This window comes from Stegodyphus dumicola, chromosome 5 (assembly GCF_044657685.1).
Source record: "Stegodyphus dumicola isolate Sdum_Otavi_A_Nest chromosome 5, ASM4465768v1".
NCBI classification, from domain to species: domain Eukaryota; kingdom Metazoa; phylum Arthropoda; class Arachnida; order Araneae; family Eresidae; genus Stegodyphus; species Stegodyphus dumicola.
Window position 1 is genome coordinate 141,077,476 of NC_140772.1, and position 19,052 is coordinate 141,096,527.

Sequence of the window (19,052 nt, forward strand, 5' to 3'; positions counted from 1 at the left end):
CCGAGAAGCCTTTCCTTTTGAGAACTCCGGGATAGATTACGTGGGTCCACTGTACGTCAAAAGTGGAAGAGAATTATATAAGACATACGTTTTACTGTTTACCTGTGCTGTAACTAGAGCTGTGCATTTAGAACTTATGGCTGACCTTTCCACAGAAAACTTTTTGCTTGCATTTAGACGGTTCATAGCAAGAAGAGGTTTGTGCCAAATAGTGTATACCGATAACGCCAAAACCTTTAAAAGAGCGAAAAAAGAATTAGAGGTATTGAATGAGGTGATGAAAAGCAATAAAGTTCAAGATGAGTTCTCTAAGCAAGGAATCAAATGGAAATTTATAGTTGAGAGGGCGGCATGGTGGGGAGGCTTTTGGGAGCGTATGGTTCAGTCTATGAAACCTGTTCTGAAGAGAATCTTAGGCAAATCATCCTTGACATTCAGGGAATTAGAGACAGTCATAACAGAAGTGGAAGCTATATTGAACTCCAGACCTTTAACATTTATATACTCGGATCTAGGACAGCCAGAATCTTTGACCCCTGGTCACTTCTTAATAGGAAGACGATTACTATCATTGCCACAAGGAAGCTGTAAACTAACTTCAACAAAGGAGAGTCTTACACGTCGATTTAGACATCAACAGATACTGGTAGAAAGAATCTGGCAAAAATGGAGGCAGGATTATTTGATGAATTTAAAATCTGCTCATCATTCCAAACTGGTGAAAACAGGAACCTGTTTGAAGAAAGGAACTATTGTATTAGTGCATGAAGATAAAATTCCACAGCTGATGTGGAAGATGGGCATCATAATGGAAGTCTTTCCTGGGAGAGATGGCAAGGTGAGAGCCTGTGCTGTCCGCTTGCCCAATGGACATACGATTAAAAGACCAGTGCAATTACTATATCCGGTGGAGCTGGAATGTAAAAAGGACAATTACAGCAATTGTCCTTCCGGGCAGGAGGATATTGCAACTCAACTTTTGCTGAGATTCGATGGCTGAGTGACGTCATCTCGAACTCTGAACTCTCGCTTAGAGATCACGAGAACTCGGAACTGAGAAGTCGCGAGCTGCTTCGTGCGAACATTAAAACCTTTCATTATGTAAATATTCTGTAACCGTTTGTGTCTTCATTAAATACGTTTGTGTTAAGAAAGTTTATCATTTATGGATTATCCCTTTCAAGAATTGCAGATAGAGTCCCTGAGAAGAAATGATCCAGTGGCCCTGGCCGAACCCTTTGGAACAAGGTAAGCAGTTTTGTTTTACCTTGATCAATTAGTTAGAAGATAAGGATATAAAATAATAATACTTCCATTCTTTTAATGCCCAATGCCCGTGTTTCTTGGCCCATTACAAGCACTGTTAGTGATGGCGTGCCGTCAGCTGAGGGATGCAGTTTGGGTGCTGGCTGAGTAGGCCCATACTCAGCATACTCAGCGTGTTGAGACTCAGCATCTGGGTTGCCACTGTTGTAGCTGCTAGTGATTTTGCTGTTGTAGCCCTTCGATCATGGCGAGCAATGCTCAAAAGTCTCCGTTCTCTTCTGGAATCAATGCTCTGTGGCTGACAAACCGCTGGTCGGGAATTTCTTCTTTCACCATCCCTATAGCATTTTTGATAAATACTCACAATGACTGCATGAGCAGCCCATCAAATGTGCCATTTCTGAAACTGGTATTCCCAGGCACCAAGCTTTGGCAATTTGATCTCTCTCAAAATCTTATAAATCAGCTGCCTTTCCCATTATGTCGCTAAATATTCTACACGTGGAAAAACAGTGACATTGGTGCTTTATATACCCCATCATCAGCTATATATGCGCCACTGTTTTTTCTCTGGGCAAACTCATTGCTGTAGGTGAGGGGTGGTTATAATGTAATGACTCTTCAGTGTATGTGCTTCTAGTGGGGAGAAAGATATTTTGATGTTTACTTATCAAGATGACTATCTTGTAGTAGTAATCACAAAGTATATTCTTTAGTTCTAATAAACAGTGCCATTACTTTTTTATATGTTCCATTACTTGTATTCCAAAGGTTTTTATCTTAAATTCAATTTTTAAATTTATGCTTGTGGGGTTTGCCTTCAATGGAAGAAATTGCAGTCTATTTCTGAAAAGATATTGTTACGAAATGTACAGGCACGGTAAAATGGCTTCCTAGCAAAGCAGGTTTAATGTTGCTATAAATGGCAAGGGAAGGAAGGGTTGCCACATTTGGCGAGAAATCGCCCATTTGGCGACAAAATCGCAATAAATCATGGATGGATGGAGAACTTTCTGGAACAAATTCTTTTCGGTTTAGCCCAGAATGTTCTCGAACACAAGTCAAAAGCTATATAAACCCTGCTGGTACGTGGAGAGTTAGTTACGAGTTAGAGTGTGTCTCATCTAGCAAGTCAATCCCTGCGGAGTCGATCGAGTTGACAGCCAGGCAGCGAGTGCCGAGTGGGTCTTCGAGTGAACCGAAGGAGTCTGCTAGTGTAGCACGATTAGTGCATCGTCGAGAGAGCATGTTGAGCTCCGGGAACGACTCAACCGAAGAGTCGGGAGCTGTGCTCGTGTGTCATTGAGTGCATCGTGAGTTGTAGCATGGAGAGTCTTGAGAGTACGTGGAGTTCCAAGAACCACCAAGAAGAGTCGGGAGCTGTACTGCGGAAAGCAGGAAGCTGTCTCCACTGTTATTGCCTGACAGTGTGAAGGCTGTGTTGCTGATTGTTCCAGCATGTTTATAGTAGAAATTTGACGACTGTAAAAGTGTTTTGGAGCTGTCCTTATTAATATTGATAAATAAAGTGTGTTTCGATACTTCATCCAGTGTCGTAGTTATTCACTCCAAATCTACGAACTCCATACGAACGTGAAGGAAGAAAATAACGTAACAAATGGTGTCAGAAGAAAGAAAAGCTCAACAATATATTTACCACAATATTGGTGAAGGGAAAATCCACTGCTTTAAATCTATTCTTGAAGTGATAGCTGCAAAATTCTTAACAAAACTAAACAAAAAACGGCCACCTCTAAGTAATGTTATTGATTTATTTTTGGAATAAAAGCTCAATTAAAACATAATATGCTTGCAATAAAAATTCTTTGCAATTATAAGTCTTCATTCTTTTTCTTTTATTAAAAATTATTAAATTATGCCAAGGTTTATATGTAACTACACTGATATGATATCAATATTTCTTAATCATTTCAGGTACTTAATTAGCTAAATAAATACTAATTTTCCATTGCTTTTTGTAATTGGCAACAAAAAGTATTTATTCACTTTTACTTAATTTAGTAAAGCCACTTTTATTTAATTTTAAATTTTACTTTGACATCTTTCTCTTCCAGTTAGAAATCTAGTAAAACTTTGCTAAGCACAGATTTATGGAACATGATGTTGTATATATGCATTATCGTAATTGTTTCTATTTAATTTGTCCAACACTAAACTTTTAGGCATATGTGGTTTAACATTTATTCATCAATGCTAAATGCATGCTGGCATCAATTCTGCCCAGAAGTTACCAACAATTTTAAAGGATTTCCAGTGACTCAAAAGGAAGCTGAAGAAATTGTACAAATTATGGAAGCAATTGGCAGCGAAGGATTTTCAGATATGGGAAAAAGAAACATTAAAAAATTGATTGAGAAATGCTGAATGGAGAATTGGATAATCTTATAACACCAATAAAATAAATAATAATAAAAAAAATGTAAAAAAAGCAGCAATAATAAAAAAAGGGTGAAGTGTCTTTAAAAGAAATTAAACAAATTTTTAAAGAACGTATAAGAACTGCTTATTTTCGCAATGGAGATTGAGCCAAATGTAGAAGAGGACACACCATGAGAGGTGTTTGAAAAACCATGCACTCCTTAACTGTGAAACTTTTAAAGAGCTGCATCAATCATTGTCCTAAGCAAAAATCAAGTGATTTTCTCATGATCAGCTGCATGTGCCACCAGCTGATATCTCATTGTTCTCACAATAGCTGCCTGTACCACCAGCTGACAACACATCAGTTCTGTAAAGTTAGAGTATTGGGTAGAAGCTTCTGTGTTTTTACAAATAAGTTGTGTTAATAAAGTTGATTGTTTTAGCAACGTGGAGTCATATCTTATAAGAACCTACACTGAGCCATCCAAAACTCTTATAATAACTAGCTTTAAAAAAATCACCTATTTATTAAGCAGAAAAAAAAATTATATTTATTTGATTTTTCCTTTTAATTGCAATATTTAGGTTTGTTTAAATTATTCATATATTTTTTAAAATTTCAATTATACCTGACATATTTTTCCCCTCAAAAGTTAACTTTGTGAAATGTGATTTTGCCATACGCACAATGTATTAATGACATAACATCCACATTCAGTAAGAGTTTACTTTATTTATGAATTGAATCGGAATGAATGGAGAAATATTTATTTTAGTCTGACCTTATATTAGAAAATACATGTTTTTTAAAAGGAGTAAGAGAAATGTGTGTGGGTGTACTAAGAAGCATTTAGATGTAATAGAAGTGTTATATATCATTGAAAATACCATGAAAGGAATAATTTTGAATTTTTTTTTTGGTTAAGTGTGTTTGTCAAGTAAAAGATAACAAAAAATTGTTTGATTTAATCTTAAGATAGCACAGTGTTTTGGTGGCTGTTAATTAAATCATATATTTTTAAGGTCTTATTATTCTATATGTATATTCTTAAATGATGTAATTTTAATTAATAATTTTCATATAATTTTAATTAACTCTAATACAGAGTGTTAGCAGGACCAGGTTTAGACTTGATAAGGCCCTAAGCTATTTGAGATATGGGGCCATTTATAAGTCCAGATATTATATGTCAGTGCCAAATATTATTTTCGGATACCTAGAGTGTTCTTTTGGGGCCCCAAGAAAGTGGGGACCCTAAGCTATAGCTTGTGTAGCTTATACATAAATCCTGCACTGAGTTCTAGTGATAAACCATGTTTATACTATTGCAATAGATTTCTGTTTGATTCTTTTCTTTCTTAATGTAGGCAGATGACATTAAAGCAAAATATGGTGGTCGATTTATGGTTAGCATGCTTCCAGGTGATGGCATTGGACCAGAATTAATGGGCCATGTAAAAGAAATTTTTCGGTAAGGTACTAAATTCTAAAAATATTATTAACTTTAATTTCTTTTAGAATTTCTCGTCATGCTTCTGTATTAAAGAAATCTCTGCATTTAGTTGCCAAATTTTTAATGTGCAACTTATCTGATTCTCAGATGCTAATTGCCAAAAGTATATGCAGTGGGTTGTTTAATGAAGAAGTATGCTTCTTTTTATAAAAAACTCTTGTAAAAATAAAATACGGTGTCTGAAATATGCATTAATTCAAAGATAGATGTGCAATATTTTCTGCATATGTCTGAATTAAAGAATACTAAGTATGGTATTGTTTGTATGAAATAGATTTTGCATTTTATTTTCTAATTAAAATGCAGAATTTCTACATATTTTCTTCCATTGTGTAAGTGAAAAATCATTTTTTAAAGTTTTCAACTTTTTAAAATAATTAGATGTAAATTTGCATAAACATATTTCAAGCAATACATGAATGCATATTTTTATTATTAATAAATATATTTTAATAAATAATTAAAGTTTCTTTATCAACCAGCTAACTGTTGTACAGTACAAAGTCTTTAATCCGGACGTCCATAATCCGACCTCAAAGTTACAAACTTTTTGCACATGCATAAACGCATACACATGCACATAATACGTTTATGCATGTGCGTTTAATGTATAACGGACGGTATAAGACGGTATAAGCCAGGCTAAAATTATCTAATTATCTATTTCAGTTAATGTTGCAGATTGTGTTGTTCCTTAATCTTCTAATTTTATCCAGCTTATTATTTTTTGCAGACAGTTAGAGCAATTTTATAAAAAAGTAAGCTTGAACTTTCGATTATGTCAAAAAGAGTTTCTGATTCTGGAGCTGCCAAAGGATCTACAAAGTGAAAGCATGTTTCGATGTCCAACAAACAAAAAGTGGAATTGCTGCAAAAAATGGATAAAGGCATGAAGAAAGTGACAGAGAGGTCGTGAGAGGTAGTGAAAACGAAAAAATTTCGATTGTCAAGTTAGGCGGTATTCTTGGCACAGCAATTACAGGACTTGAACAGCGGAACTTTGTAACTGAACAAGAAATTATGTCTGTTTATAGAATTAAAGAGAAAGTATTAGCACAAAAAATGAAGCAACTTAAACAACTTACATTGAAAGAAATGTTTAATAAAGTAAACAAAATATTAAGCTTTTTTTTTGTGAATTTTTTTTATACCCAATTGCTCTTTATTTCATAAATTTCATATTTTTAATTTTATAATTTCTTCATGCCATCGTACCAGATTTAAATTGATGATCTATAATCCGGAATCGCTGAAGCTCCGATGAGTCCGGATTAAAGATTTTGAATTGTATTTTCTAGTATCTTTGCATTCTTGTTTTATTTGCAGAACTGGATTTAGACTTGATAAGGCTTTAAGCTATTTGAGATATGGGGTCCTTTATAAGTTTGTTATACTATATTTTAATTTTTTGGGGGCCCTAAGCTTGTGCAGCTTAAACGTAAATCCTTCACTGTTTATTTGGCAGTATCCACAAATTAGAAGTTAAATAGCTATCATTTGATTTTTAATTAAAAGAGTCTTTTTGAGATATGTTAATACACTTGTAAAATTATTTTTTCTCTGTATAAACATTCTTTTCCCGTTGATTCCTCTGAGACTGGACTTCTTCTTCCATTGAAGTCAGCAAGATTAAATTAGCAAAGCACACTGTGGCTCTCCGAAGAGGAATGCCTTCATGGTGGAGTTGCTAAAAGAGACTAGCCTTAAAAAAAAAAAAAAAAAAAAAAAAAAAAAAAAAAAAAAAAAAAACATTTAACCAGCTTGCATGCACACCAAGAATAGAAATCAGGCCAAATTATATGTATTTTGTAGCTGTAACTACTTGACCACTGATCAGCCATGAGATTGATTAGTAACAAAATAAAATTAATATTTCCTCCTGGCTCAAATTATCACTTAATTTTTTCATACTGACTTTTAAGTAATGAAAACTTTATTTCAAATTACATTTTAATATAAATATGCTTTAACTCTCATATTAAGAATTTTAAAGATTTTTCTTCAGTAAATTTCAGAGAAACATATAGAAAATATGTCTGGCTGGGATCATTTATTCCAGTCATGTAAAATATGCTTAAATTTTATATTATTAGTTTAGTAAATAAATAGCAAAAATAAATAATAAAAATGAATTTTTTTTTGAATTTATAATAATAAAAATTAATTTATTATCTTTAGTTATAAATTCTCTATTTACCTGTGATGTGACATAAAGCAATCTTTAAAAAGTGTTATTAGCATATTTAGCAAATAATGTATATTCTTTTCTCTATTTTTCAAGCTGATCATCCATAAAATCTTTTCTTTTGAGTTTGTCGATTGAGAGAATATTCTCTCACATTTAACGACTTCATCTTTTTTTTTATGACTAACCTTATTTGTTCATATCTTTATAATCTTTGCGTTTTTTCTTTCATAAGTAATTTGCTATTTGTATGGCAAGTGATGAATGGTAAGAGGGATATGTTTTTACAGTCCACTTCATGTAAATTATAATTTATATTCCAAAACTTTTTTCACCATTTGGTTATTTTCTCCAATGACCAAAAAGTAACCATTTTACCACCATCATCAATACCAGTCATAGGTTCATTGTAATAGTAGATTTGTTTCTAACAAGAAATTTCTAATTTGATATCCCCCTTTTTTTTCTTATCTGAATAATGGTTGCTAATGAGAAAAGCAGTTTAAAAAAAGCATAAAATCCTTTATGCTTTATTATGAACTCATTATGTGTCATTTATATTTACTCTAATTAGATCTTCTTAGACTTTTCTGCAGCTTTGGTTTTGTCTTTTTTTACAGGTTACCTGTAATTATTACATTATTTCTTACAAGGTATTAATTAGTCCCAAGCAAAAAAAAACAATAATGTTACGTGTATATACGTTGATAATGGATTGAATGCACACAGAACCGATGATAGTTTTATAACATTTACTTTTCCAAAAGAAACACTTTACTGTTCTGGAACTTTTCACAAAAATATTCATACACTTCTTTTCAGTATGACAGAGCACAATCAGTAGTTACCACTTCAAACTACTAAGAACATTAATGCAATGCAATGAAAGCGCATCTAAAGAACAAAGCTTACATAGAGATCTCTCAATACTCCAAACTAAAAACTGAGAACTGATGCTGTCTTATATAGTTTCCTCCTGGTTGCTGAGGAACTCCCAGTACCTTCAATTTCTTGAAATTGCTGGAAGGCATATACAGTTACAGTTACATATAGAGCCTGATGTGATTACAGTTATACAGTGATAGGGCCAGTTATAGGTATACAGGGATCAGACCAAAATATTGCCAAATGGTTGCCTTGTGACAATATCTCTCGAAATTTGGTGACAAAAATTAGTTACCAAAATCATCGCCAGCTTGGCACTATCTTGCAAATCTGGTGAAATTGCTGTTTACCCACAATGTTAAATATATTTGCCCCTGTAACCTTATGTTTTTGGCAAAGCTTCACTCTCTTGATGCCTTTCATGTTACATTATACAAGCTATACTACATTTTTATGTGTAATTTCATCAACATTATTTACATGTATTTAAAATTCGCAATGTTAATAATAACAATCAAAACTAAGTGTTGCAGAAACTTACTGTTAATTATATCTTCTAACTTAATTTTCTGTTTAAAAATTTCATTTGTATGCTTTACATGTATATTTATGTTTGTATGCATCCATTCAAGACACTGCAATGCCTCCATATTTTTTACATCTTACTGCACCAGTTTCATCAACATGTAATATTTTAATTCTGATCTAATCATTAATTCATGGATGCTGTAGATTTTACTGACACTTCTTAGCTCTCCAAAAGTTTTCTTTATGTATTTCACAATTTCATTTGTATAATAAAGTTTTATCATTAAGATTTTCTGATTTAGGATTAGCAAAATATAATTTTGAAGACAGTAAGTAAAATTGATCCTTTGATAAACCATTTTTGGTAGTTAATTCGCCATAGATGTGTTACTAGACCATAAGGATGCTGTACTTGGCATATGTTGTAACAGCCACCATGAAAGAAAATCAGCAAGCATAAAATATGTGACATGAAGAAAGTTCACAAGGTTAGAATTTTTAGAAGTAACAAAATACACTTAGAAATATGCAGAATATGCTTAGAAGCAATAAAGTTATTACAGAAATAAGTAAAATGGAACAAAATTCTACTTAAATTTATTTCTTGTGAATAATTTTTAGTGCCCATGTATCTGCAGTTGCTTTCTGCTACAAGAATAGTCTTTCTGCAGTGCTAAAAGTTGCTACAACTTTACAAGTTGCTACAACTTTTAGAACTGCATCTCTGGATGCTTTTATCCATTAATGTGTAGGTCCGTCTTATGATAATTTCATGTTCCATTATGAGGTAAAATATTTTTTTCTTGAAAGAATATCACTACTTTTTTTCCCTCATTCTTAGGTCAATCAAAAGTGGATACTATCTCAAAGAATGATTATTATGCACTGTCATATTGTAAGGATCTTAAGTTTTACTAACGTTTATTTTATTTTAAATCTTTACTATCACTTCTTATTTTCTACTTCCGGCCAGAATTATAAGCGTGAAGGTATTTATGCAAAGTTTGTCTGGCGAACGCCAAGTATTTAAGTTGTGGCTTTTTGCCAAGCGAGGGAGAGGAAGCAGTTAGTCAAAGCAGGCCGCTTACCTTAGAAGTTTTACTCAGTTGCTGTTTGCCTTCCAGGCCAGAGGTTTTAATCCTCTTGATAATTTTTAAACGTATTGAAGTTCACAGTTCTCTGTACTACATACGGCTTCCTGTTAATATAAGGCCAATCTTCCACGTTTATTATTTTAAAGTTAAATTAGAGTTTAGTTTTATTTTTATATTTTTACGTTAGACCCCGAGTAGCGGGTCTGTGTATTCCGAAGTACGGAAGTTTTTGTAAATAGAGAAAAATAAAGGGTTTTGTATACCCTTCTGGTGTGTCCTGTCTACTTCCCACAATTAGTGAACATAGCTTTAGTAAGCTCTCTGTTCCGAGTCAGGTCCTTGCATGTTCCCGAAGAAGGTTAGAAGGAACATTGACCCTGATAGTGGCGCCCAACGAAGAAGAATAACCATGGCTGAGTTTCAAGAAGAACCTGTGCTGCCTGCAGAAACGGCTCAGAATCCAGAAATGCCAGCTGCCGCCCTGGAAGGATTTGGTTACATCGTCCAGACCATGCGCGCTTCGATGAAACCAGAAGCAACATTTAATGGAAACTCACCGGTAACGAGTTTTTTGGAAAAATTGGATGATCACTTCATGCTGTACCCCGTGCACAATTTCAAAAAGTTACCTTAGCTACCAGCGCTTTGAGGGGCCAAGCACTTAACTGGTTCAAATGTATAGGCAGAAGTCTCTTGGGTCAAGCAGGAAGTCCCACCTATACTTACGAGAATTTCAAGACTGCCCTACTAAAAGCCTTCCCTGTTGTAAGGGATCGTGCGAAATTAGAAACGGAACTTTTTAGTATATATCAACAAAGAATCGAAAACCTCTCAAGCTTTATTTTAAGAAAAATTCACGTCTTCAAGCTCTTGTATGGAAACTGTCTGGATCCTGAAATAATTCAAGTGATTTTGCCGAGGTTACTGCCCCAAGTGCAAGACTTTATTGAATTGAGAAATCCGACTACACTGGAAAAGTTATTTGAGCTAGCAATCCAGTTTTAAAGTAGAAGAACGGCGGACGTCGAAAGAAGACGCCAATATCAACAGCGAAACCAATTTGGTACGCCAAGACTACAGCAAACTCAAGCACACGGCTACAGAGGCAAAGCGAATCAGTGGGCAAGGAAACCCGAGGATTCAAAAACAGCCGGCGAACGTTGACAGTTCAGTAGCAACCCAGGAAAAAAGTCTCAAGGCCAGTGGAAAAAGAAGGAAAGCATGGAAACAAAAAAGGATTTAAACTAAAACGGATTTCTGCTGATGGGAGGGTGCGGAAATCCGAAGGCCACGAAAACCCCTCTTCCTACAAGTTAAATACAGTAATGGTGAAAAATTTGACTCTTCCGAAGATTGCAGTGTTGGTGAATAATATCCCAGCCACCGCACTCCTGGATACAGGTGCGCAGTGTTCCTGTGTGGCAGAAGATTTTTTTAGGAAGTATTTTCGCAAATACCACATATATAATTCAGATAATACGACAGTGTTAGCGGCGCAAGGAGAAAAATGTAAGTGCATAGGTAAAGTACAGTTGTATATCCGTATCAAGGATGAACAAGTAAAGGTGATGTTTTTTATAGTAAAGAATCTGCAAACACATATAATCTTAGAAATAGATTTTCTTTCAGACGCACAAGCAACACTGGATTTTAATGCAGCGTCCCTTAAGCTGACAATGAAACCAGTTCATGCAGAAAAGGCTGAACCGCCGATGTTAAAACTTGACCACCTCCCTAATGACGAGCAAGGAAGAATCCGACAAGTGGTAAGTGAATTTGCTTCGTTATTTAGTGATATTCCAGGATTTACTCAGGTTACTAACCATAGTATTGACACCGGAGATTCAATGCCAGTTCGTCAAAAACCATACCGGTATGATAAGAATAAGGAAAAAATTATAGAATGCCATATCACCGATATGCTACGTAAAAAGATCATAACGCCCATCTCAAGTAGTTATGCTAGCCCGGTGGTTTTATGTAAGAAAAATAATGACTATCCTTTGACACATCCAAAAAGGTGGAGATTCGCTATTGATTACCATAAATTAAACTCCATAACTAAATATCCGGTATATCCGTTACCGATCATTGAAGAAATTCTAAGGAACATAAAATCAACCAAATTTATGACGACTTTAGACTTAACGACTGGTTATTTTCAAATAGGGGTTAGGCCCGAGGACGTGCCTAAGACTGCTTTTATAACCAAGTCTGGCACTTATGCATTTTTGCGTATGCCGTTTGGCCTTTCAGGGGCCCCGGCAACGTTTCAGCGATGCATGGACATTGTGTTAAGACCTGTTCTTGGAAAGTCCACATTTATCTATTTAGACGATATCATTATTAATAGTGATAATCTCGACCAACATGTACAGGATTTAAGACAGGTGTTTTCTTTATTAAATGAGGCCGGTCTAAAAGTTAATGTCGAAAAGTGCAAATTTGCAGCCCCTGAATTAAAATATTTAGGTTACAAAATATCTCAAAAAGGAATCGAGACAGACGAATCAAAAATAATCGCTGTACAAAAGTATCCGACTCCAAACACGGCAAAGAAGCTCTCTTCTTTTCTAGGACTTTGTTCATATTATAGGTCCTTTATAAAAGATTTTGCGGCTATCGCTGAGCCATTGTTAAAATTAAAAAGGAAAAAGGCAAGATTCTCGGGGACGGCCGAAGCCAATGGTGCTTTCGAAAAATTAAAACAAGCATTAACGCAAGCCCCTGTGTTGAAATTTCCTGAAAAGGATGAGAATTTAGAAATTTCAGCGGATGCTTCAGATTATGCGGTAGGAGCGGTACTTTCGCAAAATCAGCAGCCCGTGGCATTTTTTAGCCGAACTTTAAATCAAACACAAAGAAACTATTCCGCGACCGAGAGAGAGGCACTTGCAGTTCTGTTAGCAGTGCAAAAGTTCCGAGTCTATTTTGGAAAGGTGCCGATAACAGTGTACTTTGATCATGCGGCAGTAACTAGATTGTACTCAGGGAAAAATTTATCCCCAAGGTTAATAAGATGGGCACTCAAGCTGCAAGAATATAATCTGGTAATCAAGCATACCCCTGGAAAGGAAAATATCGTAGCAGATGCCCTATCAAGAATTAAAATAGATGAACAAGGTAATACCGTAAAGGTGGCAATGCTCACAGCATGTACAATAAATTGCCGAGAAACTGTAATAACCGAACTGGGTAAGGATCCTGAGTTTGGAAGCATTTATGAGTATTTGAAGGATCCTGAAAATTTTAGCCACCAAGATATTGTGGCGATAAGAAATAGGGCGGCCCATTACGAACTAATAGATGGTCTATTATTCTATACGAACACTACGAATTCCAACAACGAATTTCGACCTGTTATCCCAGCTAGTCTTAGATTAAATATCCTGCAGGAGCTCCATGACAGCCCTTTAGCTTCTCATGCTGGTATTCGAAAAACTATCCAACGCGTACGCGAGGCAGTCTACTTTCCTGAACTGCAAAAGTTAACAAGGGCGTATGTCCAGTCCTGCCCAACATGTCAAGCAGTTAATTATATTAATTTCCGCCCGGCCGGGTTTCTAAATAGTATTAAATCCGAATTTCCAAATGAAATAATTGGCATCGATTTATTGGGCCCTTTCCCAAAAAGTCAGTTAAATAAAAGTTGCTATGTCCTTGTTATGGTTGATCATTTGAGTAAATGGACCGAAATTGTTCCCTTAAAACGAGCCTCCGCGAAATTAGTTACTGATTCTATTTTAAATAAATATATTTTAAAATACGGGTCGCCCCTAAAAGTTATATCGGATAATGGTCCTCAATTTGTAAGTAATATATTTGAAGACATGTGCCAAAAATTGGGCATACGTCATTTAAAAATGGTCCCGTATCGGCCGCAATCAAATATAGCGGAACGGGTCAACAGAAATATAGTGAAAATTATCCGTAGTTATGTTAAAAATTTTCATAAAAGCTGGGATAACTATGTCAATGAATTTGCTTTCGCCCTTAGGACCGCAAAACATGATACAACGGGCAAAACTCCTGCTGAGTTATTTTTAGGTAGAAAGATTATAACGCCGTTAGATAAATTATTTTATGTGCAACAAAGAGCCCCAGAATTTAAAATGGGTGATATAGAAAAACTAATAAAAGAAGCAAAAAAGAATACGGAAGTAGCACAAAGAAAACAGAAGCTCTATTATGATTTGAAACGACGGGGAGTAACTTATAAAGTAGGGGATGAAGCTTTAAAAATTAAGCATTCACTTTCTTCAGCACCAGAAGATAAGACTGCCAAATTTTTTACACGATTTGAAGGACCATATGTTATAGAAAAAATAACTCACGCTGTAGTAGTGTTAAAAGCCAGAAATGGTGAAACCTGCTCCGCAAACATTGATCAAATCAAACCCTACTTTGATCGTAATAAAATGCAAATCTTTTCAGATCTTTTGCAGGATCCGGCACGGCAGACACCGCAGGCACAAGCTCCAGAGGTGGAAAAACGACAAGTACAAGGGCAAGCCATTAAGAGGCAGGAGCAAGTGAAAAGAAAATTTCCCCGCGGAAAAATTGAAGGTAGCAAGAAAAAGAAGCCGTTCCACCGTCCAGAAAAGAGAGTTCACGAACACCCCCAGAATGAAGAAGGGAGAAGGACGACGGATGTGAAGAGAACCAGGAGAAATGACGGCAACTATAACCCGGCTCTAAAACGGAAGATCTACTCATCTGACAGGACTCTCCGCAGCAAATGTCGCCGAACTGCGGAAGGGCCATCAGCGGCGGAGGAAAAGTTACAAGGAAAATTTGAACGGCCAGCAACGAGGTCCAAGCAGGAACACGACAGAAGTTTCCCGGTTCCGCGAAGACCAGCTGCCATCAAACGGCCAAGACCACAAGCAGAGGAGAAAAGGAAGGTATTCAAGGGTTACCGAACTGGTGAAAAAAGGAAGCTTCCAGAGGAAGGCACTGAAGGGCGAGCCCATACAAGAAGGAGGATAAATCAAACGACTATCTGCAATACCTTTAAGGACTGGGCCCAGAAAAGGATGTCCGAATATCACAAAGATAAGTAAAATTTTATGTTACTTTGCAAACTTAAGTTAATCTTTCATTCTTACTGCAAGTGACAGATTTCAAGAAGTTTTACCTCATGCGAGGTCTACCTTTATCGCCAAAAGGGCGAGAAATGAGTTGTTACCGATTTTGGTATTATGTTTTTCAATTACTCGTGCGTAAAACTAAAGTTGATGTATAATAGCGTTGTGTAAAGACTTAAATATTGTAAAAAGTTATGGTATAAATTTTATTTAAATCATTCTAGCAAGAAAGAAGTTTTAGTCTGAAAGACTTTTTGAAATGTAGTATTTCAATGTAGAAAGAATTGGCACTTGCTTTGAAAAGAATAGAAGTTAACAATGTACTACTAATGTATGTTTTCAAATGTGTAAAATTAACGGCATGTTGATATGTTCTTATATACAATATGAACTGTTATTTTAAATGTTAAGAAATACCGTGATATGGTAAAAATGAATGTTAATTTTTTTTTTTTTTTTTATTTGTGTGACTGTAAAAAGTCTAGATCATGGTGAATATGTGTTAAAGGTTGAATGATGTAGTTAGGCTCTCTGACGCTACACTTCAGAGTTAGACACTTTCAGAATAGTACCTCAGGGTTTAGAGTTGAAATTAGGGTGTGTTAAGAGGTCTTGTTATGTTGAATTTTAACATGTTAGTGTTTTGATTGTAGGAGGAAGTGTGGAACACGTAGACAGAAACACATTCGTGTTTGGTGTTCTTTTACAACACATGTCAGAGAGCACGGGGAGAGATAATTAAAATAGTCATGAATGAAATAAGAATGTTAAGTGAAATATAATTATACATGTTACTTGCCATTTCATTGTGTAACATTTCATTAAACTAGTTTTCCTTCCAGATCTCTGGAAGGAACCAGATTTGAATAAGAGCTCCTGTTTGGATGCAGTACAGATGAAAAAAAATTGTGTATCCTGGGAGCTGCTATTGTAAAAACAAATTTCTTTCTTTTAAATTTCTAGTTTCTAGCAAAGTATGTTTGTAAAAGATTGGCCTCGCGTTAGATTCTAGAGCTAAAAGTTTTCAACAAGGTCATTTTAGACCTCAGTTTCAAACTAATTAACTCTGGCGGGAAGTATGTAAGGATCTTAAGTTTTACTAACGTTTATTTTATTTTAAATCTTTACTATCACTTCTTATTTTCTACTTCCGGCCAGAATTATAAGCGTGAAGGTATTTATGCAAAGTTTGTCTGGCGAACGCCAAGTATTTAAGTTGTGGCTTTTTGCCAAGCAAGAGAGAGGAAGCAGTGAGTCGAAGCAGGCCGCTTACCTTAGAAGTTACGCAGTTGCTTGTTGCCTTCCAGGCCAGAGGTTTTAATCCTCTTGATAAATTTAAACGTATTGTAGTGTTCACAGTTCTCTGTACTACATACGCTTACTGTTATTATAAGGCCAATCTTCCATGTTTATTATTTTAAAGTTAAATTAGAGTTTAGTTTTATTTTTATATTTTTACGTTAGACCCCGAGTAGCGGGTCTGTGTATTCCGAAGTACGGAAGTTTTTGTAAATAGAGAAAAATAAAGGGTTTTGTATACCCTTCTGGTGTGTCCTGTCTACTTCCCACAATTAGTGAACATAGCTTTAGTAAGCTCTCTGTTCCGAGTCAGGTCCTTGCATGTTCCCGAAGAAGGTTAGAAGGAACATTGACCCTGATAATATTGTCTGTGGTATGTGAAATGCTTTTCTTGAAAGACCAAATTGTCTGCATGAGGTATTAATTAGTGTTGGTTTTCAGTTGCAATTTACTTTAAAATAGATGATTTTCTTTAATGGCAGCTGGTGTAACATTTGGTGTAACATTCAAGTGCATTTGGCAGTTTGGATTGCGAAATCACTCACAATCGTTATTTCACGATATACTTTGAAACATTTCCTTTTTCCTTGTAGAAAAGCTTTGCTTTATTAGGTGAATCTGCAGTAGGTATTATTGCCAATTTTTTTGTTTAATAAAGTTTTTCAATCCCTTAAAAATGCAGAAAATGTAATGTAAATTTTGTGTAGAATTTTAGTATCAAAACAAAATTGTAGTGTGGGATGTACATGTCCATTAGGAGTGAGATGGTTAATATCATTTAAGCATATAGCAATAATTCATAACAACACTCTTGTAGCTTAATTTGAGTAATTTATTTAGTGGGTTCAGTTACATTGTACCTTACAATTATATTATGTTACAAGGTTACACTAGTGATTGCAGATTAGTTTTTTTGCTCCTAAACTGTAATTTTGAAAAACACTGTGAATTTTTAGGAGTTTTATATAAGTAACTTATAAAATTTATCATAGAAAGATTTACTTGATTTTAAAATAATTCTGAAATTACTGTGACAATCTCTGAATTATGTTAATTTATTCAATTAAAGTAATTAAGACACAATGAACCTTCTCATGAGGACCACCTTTCATAAACCAAACTTTAGAATACCATTTGCATTTCTAAAAGCAACTGGTATTTCTGAGAGCATAAAAAGGAATTGTATTGACAATAATATTCTTTTCTTAGGCCTTCATTTCTTAACCCAGTCGAGACCATTAAGTACATTTATTATTAATGACCATCAAAATCTTATACAGTCAAGTCTTTAATCTAGACTCGTCGGGACTTTGGCGATTCCGGATTATAGATCATCAGTTTAAATCTGGTAAGATGGCATGCAGAAATTATAAAATTTAAAATATGAAACCGTAATTTATAAAATAATGAGCAATTTTGATCTAAAAGGTATCAAAATTTACAAAAAAAAAAAGATTAATATTTATTTGTTTAATTTATTAAACATTTCTTTCAACATGCGCATGCGTAAAGCATACATTATGCATAGCCGAAATTAGAAAATTGCAACCAGAAAACTATTTGATTTGTATTCGTGATATTTATAATGACGAGGAATTTGATTTAAATCATATCAAAGACGGAGTACATCGAGATGAAATACTACATTTAGTAAGGAATTATAAGCTGAATAAAATAAAAACATCTGCCCTGAAGATAATGATAGTGCTGACAGATCAACTTCCAGTTCATTGTGTGCCGAGACGTCCCCCCCCCGCGCGCAGAGCAGCGTGAAATTGATACAGATTTCGGAACGGTTAGATAAACAAAGGATATGCCTTTATCCATTTTTTGGAGAAATTCCAATTTTTCATTGATGGACATCGAAACATACTTTCGTTTTGTAGATCCTTTGGGAGCTCCAGCATCGGAAATTCTTTTTGACATAATCGAAAGTTCAAGCTTACTTTTATAAAATTGCTCTTACAGTCTGCAAAAAAATAATAAGCAGGATCCAATTCGAAGATTAAAGAACAACGCAATCATCAACATTAACTGAAATATATAATTTTAGCTTATACCGTCCGTTATACATTAAACGTGCATGCGAAAACGTATTCTGCGCTTGCTCACACGCATATGCGCAGTCGTAAAGGTCTTACGCACACGCGTAAACGCCTATGCGTCAACGCAACGCATGTGCAGAAAGTTTTTAGCTTTGAGGTCCGGATTATAGATCATTCCGGATTATGGGTGTCCGAATTAACGACTTTTGACTGTATTTCGTTACACATAAAAAAATATCTTCAATGAGCCACTTTTTATAGAAAGCGATCTCTTTTATGTATTTTTGACATAAATTTTACCTTTATGCCACGTTTTCACTGCTGCGTATGCGTTTCTCCAATCAGCGAGTGAATTCACTTTGATTGACATCTGCAATCCGGTCAATGTGTGGTGACGAATGACGTACGGATGGGGTTCAACAATGTTCAACTTCTATCCGTATGTCTGTGGATGCATTGGGGTCACGTGGTAAAAAAGGAGCAATCAGGTGTAGTCACCAAAAATTAATGGCGTCAGAAGTAGCGATGAACGCTCGTTTAGGGAAAGAATGTTTTGCTAAAAAATACTTATTTCTGAATTAACATTATAGCGAGAAATCTGCATGCTGAGAAAGACAGCAATCAGCTGAATTTAGTTAAAAAAAGATAAGAAAAATAAGATAACTGCAACTACAGTACTTATTCGCAGATAAAATCAGGCGTTCAAGAAATTCAGTTCAAGAAAATCAGCGGCAAACATTATAATTCCAAGTCCATGAAATAGCAAA

The 19,052-nt window shown here is 35.0% G+C and overlaps 1 protein-coding gene across 2 annotated transcripts in view; it reads left to right on the forward strand.

The window, feature by feature from the left end:
* The window catches only part of Idh3g (Isocitrate dehydrogenase (NAD(+)) 3 non-catalytic subunit gamma), a 107,162-nt gene that overhangs the window by 42,300 nt on the left and 45,810 nt on the right, over positions 1-19,052 (forward strand). For both annotated transcript variants that reach the window (XM_035371969.2, XM_035371968.2), the window contains exon 3: positions 5,017-5,120. In XM_035371969.2, coding sequence (XP_035227860.2) covers positions 5,017-5,120 — 104 coding nt within the window. The remainder of the gene's footprint in view (positions 1-5,016; positions 5,121-19,052) is intronic.